Source organism: Triturus cristatus, chromosome 3_2 (assembly GCF_964204655.1).
Source record: "Triturus cristatus chromosome 3_2, aTriCri1.1, whole genome shotgun sequence".
NCBI classification, from domain to species: domain Eukaryota; kingdom Metazoa; phylum Chordata; class Amphibia; order Caudata; family Salamandridae; genus Triturus; species Triturus cristatus.
In genome coordinates, this window is record NC_140584.1 from 521,021,874 (window position 1) to 521,036,702 (window position 14,829).

A 14,829-nucleotide genomic window follows, 5' to 3' on the forward strand; every position below is an offset into this window, starting at 1 on the left:
GGCCTAAACCTTCCTTTTTAATACATACAAGTCACCGCTAGGTTAGGCCCTAAACAGCCCATATAGTGGTGTGTGTTGTATTTAACAAATTAAACATTTACAATAAAATTTTGCATGTCCTGGTATTGAAAAACTCTCAAATTCGTTTAGCACTTTTGCAAGGCTTACTTACCCCATAGGATAACATTCAGTTACCTTATTACATTTAATAAGTGATAACTTTTGTTTGGAAGCAAGTATTAATACCATGTTTTATGTCTGAGGAACTGTAATGTAAAACTCTCTGTCACATTTGAAGTCACAATTCTGAAAATGCTACTTTTCAAAAGTTGCTATTTTCTTGTCCTAGCCATTTGTTGCCTGCAGCCTGTATCCTGGATTATATGACAAGGTTTAGTTAGCAGTTAGCATTTGTGCATTCCTCCCAGACAGTATCAAAATAGAGGGTCTGGGTGATGGCAGATGGGCAATCCTGACTTGATGGGGGGGGCGGACCTGTTAGCTCTCACACTACAGGCAGTGGCTCAACTCACACACAAGCTACTTCACACTAGCCTATTGTGGTCCCAGTTAGAACGGGGGGTGGCAGGAAGACAGGAAATTCCAGACATCTCTGTTGGGGTAACACTCCAGAAATTTCTACCACTTCAAAAGGTGCACTAGGTATACAGATGGGACCCTCAGACCCCCTCTCCCGTACACTCCTGGACTGTGCATACTACAGAAGAGGACGCCCAGCTGTTCCACTTCTGCAGGCCTCCCCTGCTTACTGACATGGAAGACTGGCCCTGCCTCCTTCATCCTGGGCTGAAGTGACTCGAAGGGTCAGTTGACTTACCTCCTGTTCTGAGCTATAGGGATAAAACAAGCTCTAGAGGCCTCTCTGCAACTGCCCAGCAGACCTGCTTTACTTGGACCTACAACGGGACCTGCCTCAGCCCGCTGGCCTCTGCTGGAGTGAGTTCCTGATCCCCAAGAGTTGCCTCCCAGGTCCTAGACCCTTGGTGTGGCATCAGTTGAGCACCCCCTTGAAGAAAAGGAGAAACCATGATGTTTTAGGCCCTTTGTGACCATGAACGGGCAAATTTATGCCAAAATCTTGCTTTCCATGCCGATCGCCAATGTGAAACTCCAATGAACCCGACTATTCATGCTACAGCGACCAGCAGCAATGGCCGGCAATGCAAGATCTGCACTTCAAGCTACAGCATGAACATCTGCAATGCTCTCTCCTCCACCGCAAATGGAACTGTCTGTGCTAGACTTTAGAAGGTAACATCAGAACAAAACTGGCCCTGTATCCAGTCCCCACTCCATTGCTTTCAGCCTGAATTTGTAACTTTCACCCGGTCTCGCATGACCAGCTAGCCTTGAGTGGCAGTTTTGCATTTAGGTGCGATAATTACCTGAAACCTTTAATATTGCATATTTTCAGTTCCACTGATTGGATTTTTGATGTTTTTGTGTGAAATAATGCGTCACATTTTACTCTACTTTTCTAAATTGATGTGGGATTTTTCCTGTAGTGTGTTTTCACTATTGCTGCTTGTGTGGTGCATAAATACTTTACACATTGCCTCAAAGTTAAGCCTTAGTGTATTTGCGCCAAGCTATCAGAGGGTTCAGCACAGGTTCATTTAGTGACTTATTGTGGTTCATCCTGACAAAGATTGTGCCTGTTGCTTGAGTAGAGTTTCACCCCACATAATTCGCTCTCTTACTCTTCCCCTTGTCATTGATCAATACTTTCACCTCAGACTGACCCTCTTGCACAAGACATTCAGGACATAAATTGAAAATCTAAATTATTCTCCCCCTGCCCAGCACCCTGCACAATACAGCCGGCAAATAAGCCACTCTGCACAGAATATTTGAATTGTTAAGTCACTGAATTCCCGGAACTTCCGACTTTGCTTTACAATGGAAATCTGCACAGATACAATAAATGAATGACAACTGTGCGCTGAGCCAACCCCAATGTTGTATCTGTTACATGGTGCCATCAAATCCTATATTTTATGTAATGCAAATAAGACTAATGAAATAAAAAGTAAACATATCAATGGAAAACTTCTACCGTAAAAGCATAAGTGTTAAAGATACTGTTTATAAATGTATGGTCTGTGCTAGATTTTATAGTTCCAGGAACAGCATACATTGACCACTGATTATTGTCCACGAAGTAATGTTAAAGAGGGCATGTGCAATCTCAGATTTAGGCCCTCAGTATGAGTTGGCCAGACTAGAATGTTCTGGGGAATACGACTTCAGCCAATTGCAAGTGGTCTAATGATCCAGCGCGTGGGATTACTGGGTGCTGGTACACTGCACTGAGATTAATCAGGTGTGGACCCACACCCGGTAAACAGCAGCAAGTGAGTGATGTTCATACTGCATAACACAAATACATGTTTATCCTCCTTATATTATGGGAACTGATTTTATATACACTTTTGACATACAATACATTTAAAGGTAATCATTTTAGTGTAAAAATGACATTACAAGAACAGAATACTGTCTGGCTAATCCTCAAGCACATTATTTCTTATCAAAGCTTGCTTTTTCTCATGCAGGGGGATTCTGGTGGCCCTTTTATCTGCAGGCGTAGGCATGGCACCGCAGTTGTAGTTGGAGTGGTGTCTTGGGGGCTAGGATGTGCTCGCAGCTGGTATAATAATCTTTTCAAAATGCAAGACCACAGAGGATCACCTGGCATCTTCACAAACATATCATCACTTATTTCATGGATCTCTTGTCACATCAGTAAAGGTAAATACAACATAAGAATCACTAATTTTAATATTGTTACAAAATAAGTTGTTTTGCCTTATATGGTTGTTACTAAAAATCATCGCACAATGAATGACTAAATGTGATTTTGTACAGCACGTGATTACCCAAAAAGTGTCTCCTAAAGATAAACCACATGAAAAACTAAATAGTGTTCCTGAAAGGCTAGAACACCAAGAGCTTGTAGAACTGTAAATGGTCCTTCACAATCTAGACTGAGAGGAAGAGAGTTACAGGGCAGGGCTATATAGAAAGTAAAAGAAAATGACACTCATTTGGGGTTTCTTGATGATACTAGAGTAAGAGAGGAAGAGCAAATAGATCCAACAGAATGATAGCTCTTTAACTTATCCTGAAAGTACCAGGAACCTGTGTCAAAATGTTAGGCCACGCTGGACATATAACCCTCTTCCCTATCAGGAGCTAATGCAGTGCTGACAAATAGTATAGTTGTGAACACCTTGGATAGCTGGAATAAGGTGAGCAGGCACATTTGACCTATTTGCAATCTGTCTAGTAAGTACTTACATGCACCCAAACAGATATATTCAACTTATCAAATTATGGCAACACAAGCGCCTAAAAGTCTGATTTTTTACACCTGCATGATGTAAATAGAAAAGTTAATAAACTTGACTTTATTTACTCAATTTTAGAAACCGGGCTTCTGGTTGACTGGGTGTGAGCCCTGGTCAAGCAGCAACCACAGTCCTATTCTGGTTAAGGCACTAGGAATCCCCAAATTAACCTGCGCTCAGCCTCTGGTAGTCTGGCACAGAAAAGTCAGGCTTAACTTGAAGGCAATGTGTAAAGTATTTGTACAACCTTTCAAACAGTAAAAACAGTAAGAAAGCCACACAAAAAGATCCCACACCAGTGTAGCAAAATAGAGAACATTTTAATAAATAAAACAAGACCAAAATGACACAAATCCAATAAGTGAACTTAAGTTATGAATTTTTAAAGAATCAACTGTAAAATATCACTTGGGATATCTGGTCACGCTAGATCGGGACAAAATCAAAAGTTCAGGCTGACTGCGCTGGAGCACGGGCTGGATACAGGAGTCTAGTGAGGCCTGCTGAACAAAAGTACCTTAAGTCTGGTTGTATCGACGTCGAGGATGTGTAGTGCAGACAAGAAGAGGCGCCGGTGTCGATGCATGCAGCAGGGACGAGCATCGTCTCCGATGATCGGGGTGCTGCAATGCAGAGGTTCACAGCCATTGTCAAGGCGGCCGTCGACGGTTATTAGAGGATCCTGCATTGGGAGGAACGATGTGCGATGGTGGTTCCGAAGGCAAAGCGTCGGGTCCGGTCCACTCAGCAACAGCGAAACATCAGTGTCAATCCATGCAGCAGAGGTGATGCGCCGGTTTTGATTCACGCTACCGGGGTGATGCACCGGATCTGAGCTTTGCAACAGAAGGAAACACCTTAGGGCCACTTCCAAGGGTCCAGGACTGAGATGGCACCATTTGGCAGGGCAGGCTCACCGATGGCAGAGTCCAGGTGCCGAAGCAGGGTGGTTGGAAGTCTTTTATGTTCCTAGACTGAAGATCAAGAGACCTGCCAGCTAGCCGTTGGAGTCATTCTGGTTCAAGTGATGCAGGTCCAGTCCTTCTCACCCATGCAAGAGGGCAGCAGTCAGCAGGTCAGCACAGTAAAGCAGTAGTCCAGCAGAGTAGCAGTCCAGCAGATTGGCAGTCCTTTCAGTAGCACAGCAGTCCTTCTTCCTGGCAAACTATCCATGGGTTTAGAAGTGTACTGAAGTGGTGGTGTCTGAGGTCCAGGTCTCGTTATAATTTGGTATGCAGCCCTTTGAGTGTGGACAATACATGGCCTATTCAGGTGTAAGAGAGGTTGTGTCCAGCTCCTCCCTCCCATCCTGTCAAGATTGCCCATCAGACCACACCTAAGTTCCCATTGAGTGTGGCTGTCTAGGTGGAATGCACAAAGCCCATTTGTCACCCACCCCAGACATGTGATCAGAGACAAGCAGCAGGCTAAAGCAAAAAAAGGCTACTTTTTAAAAGTGGCATTTTCAGAATTGCAATTTAAAATCCGACTTCACTATAAGATATGATTTTAAATTGTGATTCCAGAGACACCAAACATGAAACACCAAACACCAAACATCTCTTTCCAAATGTAATGAGGCAACTACAATGTTATCCTGTTGGAGAGACAGGCCTTGTACTAGTGAGAAACTAATTTAAAGAGTTGTTCACTATCAGGACATGTAAAACTTAAAAATACTTGTCCTGCTTTTTAAATACATTGCACCCTGCCCTCTGGGCTGTTCAGGGCCTACCCTAGGGGTGGCTTTTATGTGTATTGAAAAGGAAGGTTTGGCCTGGCAAGAGGTTTAATTTGCCAGGTTGACATGGCAGCCTAAAACTGCATACTCCGGCTCTGCAATGGCAGACCTGAGGCATGTTGAAAGGGCTCCTTAAGTGGGAAGCACAATCAGTGCTGCAGACCCACTAGTAGCATTTAATTTACAGGCCCTGGGAAAAATGTAGTGCACTTTACTAGGGACTTATAAGTAAATAAATGTGTCATTTGGGGATAAGTCAATGTTACCATGTTTTAGGGAATGAGCATAGGCATTTTAGCACTGGTCAGCAGTGGTAAAAAGTGCAGAATCTGAAGGCCAGAAAAAACAAAGCTAACAAAGAACAGGAGGTCTGAAGGCAAAAGGTTAGGGGAAACCACACCAAGGATGCCAGGTCTAATGGCCAACAACAGAAAAACAGCTTTTGACACTAGAGAAAACCTAAATTCTAGACATCTTGGACTGGAGAGGGAGAGAACCAGATTCTTAGGTCACAATTTGGATGATCACCAGGCAGTGTCTTTCACAGCCGCCAACAACTCCATGTTGAGTTTTAAAATATCCATCCTCATCTTGTAGTCAACAACTATCAGGCAGTTTCGAGAAATTATTCCAAGACCACCCAGAATGTTCATGCAGGTGAATGACTATGTGTGTGTTGTCACCATAAGTCATCAATGACTTGCCTAAGGTTCTTCTCGTCTGGATCATTTGAGCCAGAAATAAGTGGAGAAACATGGAGCGCAAGGAAGAAACCTGTCCCTCTCCATGTTCCACTTCTTTACAAGCAGATTAAAAGGGGAAGGGATACTGTTTCAGCTCTGTATATAGGATAAAAGGCTATTTAGTTTAATGCACTGTCTATAATGCCTTCATTTACAGTAGGGACAGAAAGACCTTATGAGAGACAAAATTTAAGGCAGCAAAGAGAGAGTTGCTGTACCTGCTCTGTTACTCATGTAATTCATCTGGATTGTAAACTCACAGTAACTCCACTCAATGTAAGGCCTAAAGACAGACTGCACAACTTCTGGAACATTGTTGCTTTCAAGAAACAAAGATAGTTGTTTATTGATGTAGGAATCTCATTTAGAAGTGACAGAAGAGATATTGGCCAGAAGATTTTAACTTCTGGGTCACTGTTTTCATTTTTAGGCCTGGCATTATCCAAGAACCTTTGTTTTGTTGTTTGTACTTACTTATAGGAGACTTCAGTTAGCCATCCATTGGTCTGTTATTGTGTCACTCATATTTTCCTCCTCCCGCTAGAGCAAAAAGAATGAGGCAGTGAGTCAGCCGACTTTAGCCATTGGCTAATTTCACTGTAAGAAATGGGGTTGTTAGTTAAGGGGGGTCTGACTACCTACCTTAAGCACCAAACACAAGATTTGCCCGGGTGCACCACTAAAGTCACTAAATTAACCTGAGCTCATTCCCCTGGTAGCTATGCTATAGAGCGGCTTAACTTAGAGGAAACGTATATTTATGCAGCACCTAAACAGCAATAAAGTAAAAATACAACACAATAAAAATCCAAAACCATATTAAAAATATTTAAATATATGAATTGATAGCAAAATGACAGAGTTTCAAGTAGAGAAACCTGGATCTCCAGCACAGGAGCAATTCACCTTGTTTGGATCAGTTTGGCAGGTTTGTCCTTGCCCTCTGGAGGACCTTGGAGTCTGGGGTGGTAGGAGGAGTCCAGCCAGACACAGCCAGAGGTTACATGACCTCAAGAAACAGCACTGGAACTTGAGGACTCACTCCGGCAGAGGCCACCAACAGAGTCCAGGCCAGGTCCAGTTGATACTAGTCAGATGGGAATATTCGATAAAGACCTCCTTAGCTTGTTTTTCTCCTGTAGCTTGAACAGGAGGTCAGCCTTAGGACCCTTGCAGTCCATGTCTTTGTCCAGGATATAAGAGGGACCAGGTCCTGTCCTTCAGGGTTCCTCTCATGTCTCAGACATCAGGTCCTGTTGCTTGCTCCTGATCTGCCTCAGGCCAGTAGTGTTCTGAGGAGGGTATTGGGGATGCCTCATTTATGCCTGGGACCAGCCTGTAAGTGGGGTGACTCCTGGCTCCTCCCTAACCTTTGGGGTAAAACCACTCAGTGGGTACCCAAAACCTTTTTTGCAGCATTACCCGTGTGCCCTAAGGCAAACAATTCCACAGGGCCCCTCTCTGTCTAAACCTAAGATGGTAAAACCCTTCTCCCCTTGTGCAAAGCCTATATGTTGACCCCAGAAGTGTGGCCAGGTAAATGAGAAACCCTCTGATTACTTCAAACCAGTTCTGTGGGCAGCTATCTCCCAACTGGGATTGGTTCCTTCCTGATTAGAGGAACAAAAGTGTGGGCCTGTAAGGTGCCAACTGGCATTGGCCTGTGACAGAGGAACAGAAAACATCTTCCCATATCCAGGCCTTTTTCTCTGCTCTGGGAGCAGTTTTCAAACCTCATTTGAAGCTTCCAATTCACCACACTATGCTACTAGTAGTAGAGGTAAGGTGCACAGAGTGTTATAGCCAGCAACAACAGACAAGGTAGAAATGTGTTGGAACTGTCATGTGTTTCTTGCACGGGCCGTTGTAGTTTTCCCTATGTTTGCCTACCTGTACACATTGCAGGCCTCATTTTTCTTTGCTCGCGTTACGATATAAACATGTTTACCTTTGAACCACATTGTACTTTCACACGGAACCTAGATATGTTTTTGCGCTCTGTTTTTTTCCTGGGGTTTAGTCTGAGCACCACCTACAAGGTCAAAGAACAATGCCCCTTGTTATTATTTCTGGCCAGGCACTAGCACCTAGACATAACACAAGAATGCAGCTGTTGTTTATGTGCACACATGTCCTATCATATAGGTGAATACTTGAGTCAGAAACACACTAATGGAATGAGAGTTCTAAGGCGAGAGCACTGCGTTCGCTGAGATCTAGAGCGTCCATCTATGTATGCTAAGGTACGGGGTCTGCCAGTAATCCCAGACTTCTTTCATATAATCATTTAGCTTTAGTAGCTGGGTGGAGAGGTCACTCTGTCCTATAAAATGATTGAGCTTTTCATGGTATATGGATTATTAACCGTGCAAACAGTATTTTTATTATGCATTTGTTTTCGAATTGTGGCACGTATACTGCATTTCAGAGCACAATAGTTTGAATAAATATTCTAAACTTTCTTTGTGTCTCCTGGTTATCTCACTGTGGTCACGTACGAGGGAGAGGGCCGAGAGTGTTGTGTTCTGGGGGTGCAATTCACTTGTTTCTCTGGTAATGTTAAGAGGGCACGTGAGGCACTGTAGCTGGTTGGACCCAGACCCATGGACACTGAGGTGGTATGGTGAGTCAGTCCCTACATACTGATGTTCTATGGTTCCAAGCATAGTTCTGTTCCAGAGCAGAATCCCTGCAACAGGACACCCAGGAAAAGATGGCCATCTCATTCATTTACTGAGAGTGGATGCGTTCTCCCTTTCAAAAGGAGCAAATCCACACACAAAGTAGTTTCTTCTGTGCCAGGTACTGCAATGGCATTGTTTGCTTTTTGAGCCCAAAAAATATGTTTTCTTTTCAACAAAATTTTCTTACATTTATGAGGGCCTGGCAGCTTCTCCCAATATTAAAAATTTGCAAAATCCAGAACAACAAAACATCGACAGAGCCAAAAGGCACGATGTGAGAACTATATTATGAACTATATTATGAAATCTGAGTTTTCTGGTCAAAATTTGAATAAGCCTCATTAGCATTTTCAACGTCATGTTTACTTTATGTGCACAGTCAGCCCACAACACATGCTGTAAATTCTTGCATGCTCACTTAGCCAAGTGTAATAGCTTCATATATCAAGTTGCTGATGGTAATGTACTACAGCAGCGAAAATTATTTGGTTTTAAGTGAGTAAAGAAACCTAAGTAGTATAGTTTTTGTAGTGTCCTTCCCAGCATGGGTACCTGCTAATGACTATGCTACACACGGAGCTTAGTCTAACACATCTCTATTCTTCTTCGTGTAACCACAAACTCAACATTATAAACCTTCATTCACTTCACTATGTTTTAACATGTATGACACAGTTCTACAGAGTCCATCAGGAGCCAATATGGTTCCTTAATAGCTAACTCACACAACACCACACCTCCAATTATAATTCTTTTACAAATATATACAATCATAGCGCTTCAATGAGCCTTTGTGGTGCTCTGATCACACGTCCCAACCATGTCTTCAGAAACTGGGGACAGGCAGTCGAAATGTCTATGATCTGCATTGGCGATGCAGAAACAACAGCAGTCAGGGGGGTCTTCAAATGTCCTTTCAGACCCAGTCTGTCCACTGACATCAGTGCCTGACGAGCGATGAGCCACATGTAGGTTATGTGAGGAATCTTGCGTAATGAATTTCCCAGGACATTGGACAGTCATATTGTGTCCTTGACTGGCCACAACATGAAATGGCTCAGAATCAAAGGGAGTTTCATATTTCCAATTTTGAGGCTGACCGCAAACACTTGATCTCCTCTGGTGAATGTAACATCTTTTGCATCTCGACGCTTGTCTGCATAGACCTTCATTTTTCTTTTACAGCCCAAATCTCTTATGCGGGTTTTTTCCTAGGCACCTGATCTTCTGTTGGTCCATTGAGTTAACTTGGTCATCATGGCTCTCCTGGACATCAAAGTTGTAGGGCTTTCCCTTGTGTTCGAGTGAGGGGTCAAACGATAAGCTTGAGGAGTAGAGTTCAAGACCGTTTTAAGGTTCAGCTTTTCCAATACAGGACATTGAGCAGCTTTCTTGAGAATCCTCATTTAATATTCAACAAGGCCATTAGCCTGTGTCCAAAGAAGTGTGCTATTTTAATGCTTCACATTAAGATGACTAGGAAAGTCTCTGAATTCTCGACTATTAAAACAGATTTTAAGATCGCAGGAACACCTCAAGTTGAAAAGATGCAGTCTAATCTCTCAAAGACTCTTTCTTGAGTGATAGATGAGAGATCTTTTATCAATGGAAAATGGGAGTATTCACCTACAATCCCCATCAGGTGCGGTCCATTGACAAGAGGACCGAAGAAGACAATTGCAATTGTTTCCCATATATACTTCCCAACTCTGACATGTTGAAGGTGTGTTGAGTGGTTTTCCATGAAAGGCAGTTGCATAGACAGGCCTTCAATTCTCTTTCAACTCTCCCAAAGAGATGAGGAAATCAGACTCCGACTCAGCGAGCTAATTTTATGGCAAAGATTCCACAATGCCCTTCATTGGCCACATCAATTTCTGTTGCCGCAGACTCTCCGTAATAACAATCCTCGAACCTCTCAGGATAAAGCCTTCTTGTGTCACAGACAATTAATCTTTGACATTTTGAAACTTCTGGTAATTCACTGGTACTGGTAAAAGGTCGAGTGTGCTTATTCCAAAACTGATGTGCATTATTGTCTTTTAGTTTTAGATTGTCATTATCTTGACTCGTGGCAGTGACAATTTATTGTAATGAAATGGCAGCTGGGGTGCTTGATTTCACAATTAAATTTATGTCTTGGAAGGGGTACCATGACACTGCAGAGGTACTCTTGACAGGTAGTCAGCAGGGTTTTGGTCTTTCCCTGGATGGTGCACAATTGTTTTATTTCTTTATTTCTTTAGTGTTTTATAGAGCGCAAACGTGACCCGTTAGGGTATCAGAGCGCTTCACAGGGATATAGAGTTTTCAGTAGAATAAGAGCAAGCAATCATTGTGTAATTGTATTCTTGTAATCGTAGACTCCAGGGTTCATTGTGAAGAATCATCCTTGCCATTGGATTGCTAAAGATGGTCAAAAATTCTTGATGATCTGTCACAAGCGTGAAAAGCTTTTCATATGAGAATATATAGAAATGTTCTCAAGCCCACATCACTGCTAAACTTTCTTTCTCAGGTTGTGAATACGCACGTTCAGTTTGGGAGAAATTTCTGCTTGCATAAGCCACAATACATCTTCGAGCATTTGGGTGTCCGCTGTGCTGGGCAAGGATTGCGCCTAACCTGACGGGGCTGGCCTCAACAACAACCTCTGTGTGATGCTTTTGATAAATATATACCATTTCAGTAGCACTCTCAATTATGTATCTGATTCTCTTGAAATTTGGCTGACATCCATGTGACCTATGAAATGGAACAGTCTGTCTTGTCAATTGTTAGACCTAGCATCCTTGGCGTGGTTTCCTCCGACTTTTTGCCTCTACCTCCTGTATTTTTGACACTGTGCTGGATTTCGTTTTTGCTGGTTTAAATGCTTTGGGCACTTTGCCACTGCTGATTAGGGCCAAAGTGCAAGTGCTCCCTGTGTAAATTATTATTGGGATTGGTTATCCATGAATGGCTTATTTGTTTTACCAATAGGTCCCTAGTAAAGTGCACTGAGTGTGCCAGGGCTGGAAATTCAAATGCTACTACTGGGCTTGCAGCACTGATTGTGCCACCCACAGGAGTAGCACTGAAAAGAGGTCTCAGGCCTGCCACCGCAGTGTCTGTGCGCAGTTTGTTAACTGCCATGTCAACCTGGCCAGTGCACCCACTGGCCAGGCCTTACCCTTGCTTTTTCTTACACATTGGACACCCCTATGGTAGGCCCAAGGTACCCCCCTGGACAGGGTGCAGTGTATGTGAAAGGTATGACATGTACTAGTGTGGGTAACATGTCCTGATAGTTAAATACTGTCAATTTCGTTTTTCGCAATGAGAGAGAACCGTGACGCCGCCGCAGCAGCCGCTGTTGCATCATTGAGGAAGCGTGTAGCTGCTGCCGCTGTTTGCCATCGCATCACCGGAGAAGCGTGCTGCCGCCGCAGAGGGTGCTGTCGCATCACCGGAGATGTGTGTCACAGGGCCGTCGCATCGCTGAGAAAACGCGCCACCGCTGATCGCCGCTGCGACACTGGAGAAGTGTCTCGCCGTCACAGAGGGTGTCGTCGCATCACCGGAGAAGCGTGTCGCAGGGCCTGTTGCAGCTCAGAAAACCACAGAGTTTGCCGCACGCCCGTCGTGCGTGCACGCATCGCCTCCACGATGTCGCTTCTCAACAGAGACGCCATTTTGTCGCATCGCACCGGATCGTAGCAACGTATCGAGGTGCCATCATGTCGTATCGGAGGAGTGCAGGAAGAACCGACGCATCAACTTCTCTGCGCCCCTTTTGTTTGTTTTGCGTTACATATCCCAGGTACTTTGAGACTAAAGTGTCGCATTGATCGTCTACAAGTTTATTTTTGCAACACCCTTTTTAAAGACATTCTACTAAGTAACTGTATGTTTGATTTTTGTCCTTTTGGGCTTGTTTAGTTTAGATAAAGATATTTTATTTTTCTAAACTGGTGTGGTGTCCATTTGTGGTGTTTTGACTGTGTTACTGTGAGTGTTCGTACAAATACTTTACACATTGCCTTTGGGATAAGCCTGTCTGCTCGTGCCAAGCTACCAAGGGGGTGAGCATGGGTTATCTAAAGTGTGTATCCCCCTTACCCTGACTAGAAGCAAGGGTCCCTATTTGGTCAAAGGTGCCTACCTCTGCCAACTAGAGACCCCCAGTTCTAACATCAAGTCTCTCAATGGAGCACTCACAGTGGCAAAGTCTCAAATGTATCTAAAACAGTAGTTGGCTATGCCAAGGAATAAATGTAACATGGAAACATATTTTGGGGCTACTGGCAATTGACAATGCTTCCACTTTATCTGGATCAGTGATCATCACAAAAGATATATGCAAAAGAAACAATTGATAGACGGAATGCTGGACAATGCAAACATTCACCCCCAGTTACAAGGATCTGGGTTAAATCCATCATTCGTTTGCTCACCACAACACCCCTGTTTGGACCCAGCCATATGCAAATCAGTCTTGACCCTGTTCCTTGTGGGAACAGTTCAGACCAAACTGCCAAGCCAGGTCCTCCCTGGACTGGAAACAAGCATCCTGGGACCGGTTTCAGGGCATCACCCGTCATCAGCCAGGCTAGTTTGAATCCAGTAGTGTAGTGAGCACGGGAATTTTAGCTTTGTCTTTTGGAACTCATATTTCTCAGCATTCAAAGTTAAACCAGCCTCAGCTAGCAAATGACACACTTGTGTGAGAGCTTTATCGTACTCTTTCTGTGTAGCTCCAAAAACCAAAATGTCATCACTATAATTAAATGCGTTCATGACAGGCTGATATTATACGTCGATATCATATGTCGATATGTCGACTGACATCTTGAAACAACTCTGCAGCTGATGACACACCAAAACTTAGGGGCAGATTTACAAGCCCCTTGCACCGCCAGTGCATCACGTTGCGTGACGCACTGGTGGCACAGCCTGCTAAGTGATATTTACAAGAACAGGTAAAGTCACCCTGCGTGAATAAACCTGTGCTTTTAAATTTCGCGACTGTTCGCGCAACACTTTGCGTGTAAAGAGCGTGACATGGGTGTTGCTGTGGGTGTTCCCACGCAACACCCATGTCCACTGATGCATTTCCAGATTTACGAGAAATTGTAAATCTGGAAATGTGTCAGAATGCTACACCACCCTAAGGGTGGCGTAGCGATGTGCAACGAGGAGAAATGTTTTAATTTCTCCTCATTTGTTTCCTCTTTCAATGCGTGCTGCATTCCACAGCACACATTGGAAGAGGAAATCCCCTCAATTGATTGTTTGTGTGCAGGAAGTTGCCCCTTCCTGCACAAAAACAATCTCTCTATGATGCAGGCATCCTTGACGCATGGCAGCAGCTTGTGTGCCAGTGTAGGGGGAAGCACTGAGATGCGACATATTGTTTAAATATTTTGCATCCCTGTGCTTCGACACTAACGCAGCGTGGCGCAGCAAAATGTCTTGCAGCAATAGTTTCTTGTAGATCTGCCCCTTAGTCTTTTGTATTGGAAGAGATTGTAATGTACCTGCAGTTCTACTCGAGTTACAATTGATGATAACCTTTATTTAAATTGAGGCGAGAGAAGACCTTCGCACCATTGAATTATGTTATCATGTCGACAGTGTACGGACCAATATATCGTTCTCCTTCAATTGCCTTGTTCGCTTGACGCATTTCCATGCAGATGTATACTGTTCCTTTGCTATCCATTTTGCGTACTGCAACTATGTGAGAAACCCAATGCATCGGACCACTGGAACACTCAATGATATTATGTTTGAGAAAGGATTCAAGTTCTTCCACAACAACTTCCTGTATATGAAATGCAATTCGTTTGTGTCTTTGAGTAATAGTACGTACGTCCTCATTAATGTGCAATTGTACTTTCACAGTCTTCAGTTTTCCCAACCCATGAAACAACAAAACAAACTGACTTACTATTTCGTGATGAGTATTCATGTTATAGTTCACTGATATCAGTACCATATCAGCAGCCATGCTGTAACTGATGAAACAGGCACTAGATGCCGTACCTTGAAGTACGTTAATGGGTGGTTGTACTTTTGTTTTCTTGTGCTGCATTGTTGATTCAAATGAACCTTGACTTTTATTGGCATTGACGCAGCCCATGTATACAGTTTGGTTTTCTATTGCCTAAGTTTATCAACTCACCACCGTCGATAATAAAAGGTAGTGGGCAACCGTTTACTTTTAGTGTAATCTTCTGACAATGTTTGTATGGCTTTGGTGAATGCACTTTTATTGCCCTGGAGGTCGAAATAAAGTTTCTTGATTG

General features: G+C 43.5%; 1 protein-coding gene across 1 annotated transcript in view; it reads left to right on the forward strand.

Annotated features, from left to right (window-relative positions):
* The window catches only part of OVCH2 (ovochymase 2), an 881,024-nt gene that overhangs the window by 389,583 nt on the left and 476,612 nt on the right, over positions 1–14,829 (forward strand). The window contains exon 7 of the mRNA XM_085648218.1: positions 2,577–2,772. Coding sequence (XP_085504344.1) covers positions 2,577–2,772 — 196 coding nt within the window. The remainder of the gene's footprint in view (positions 1–2,576; positions 2,773–14,829) is intronic.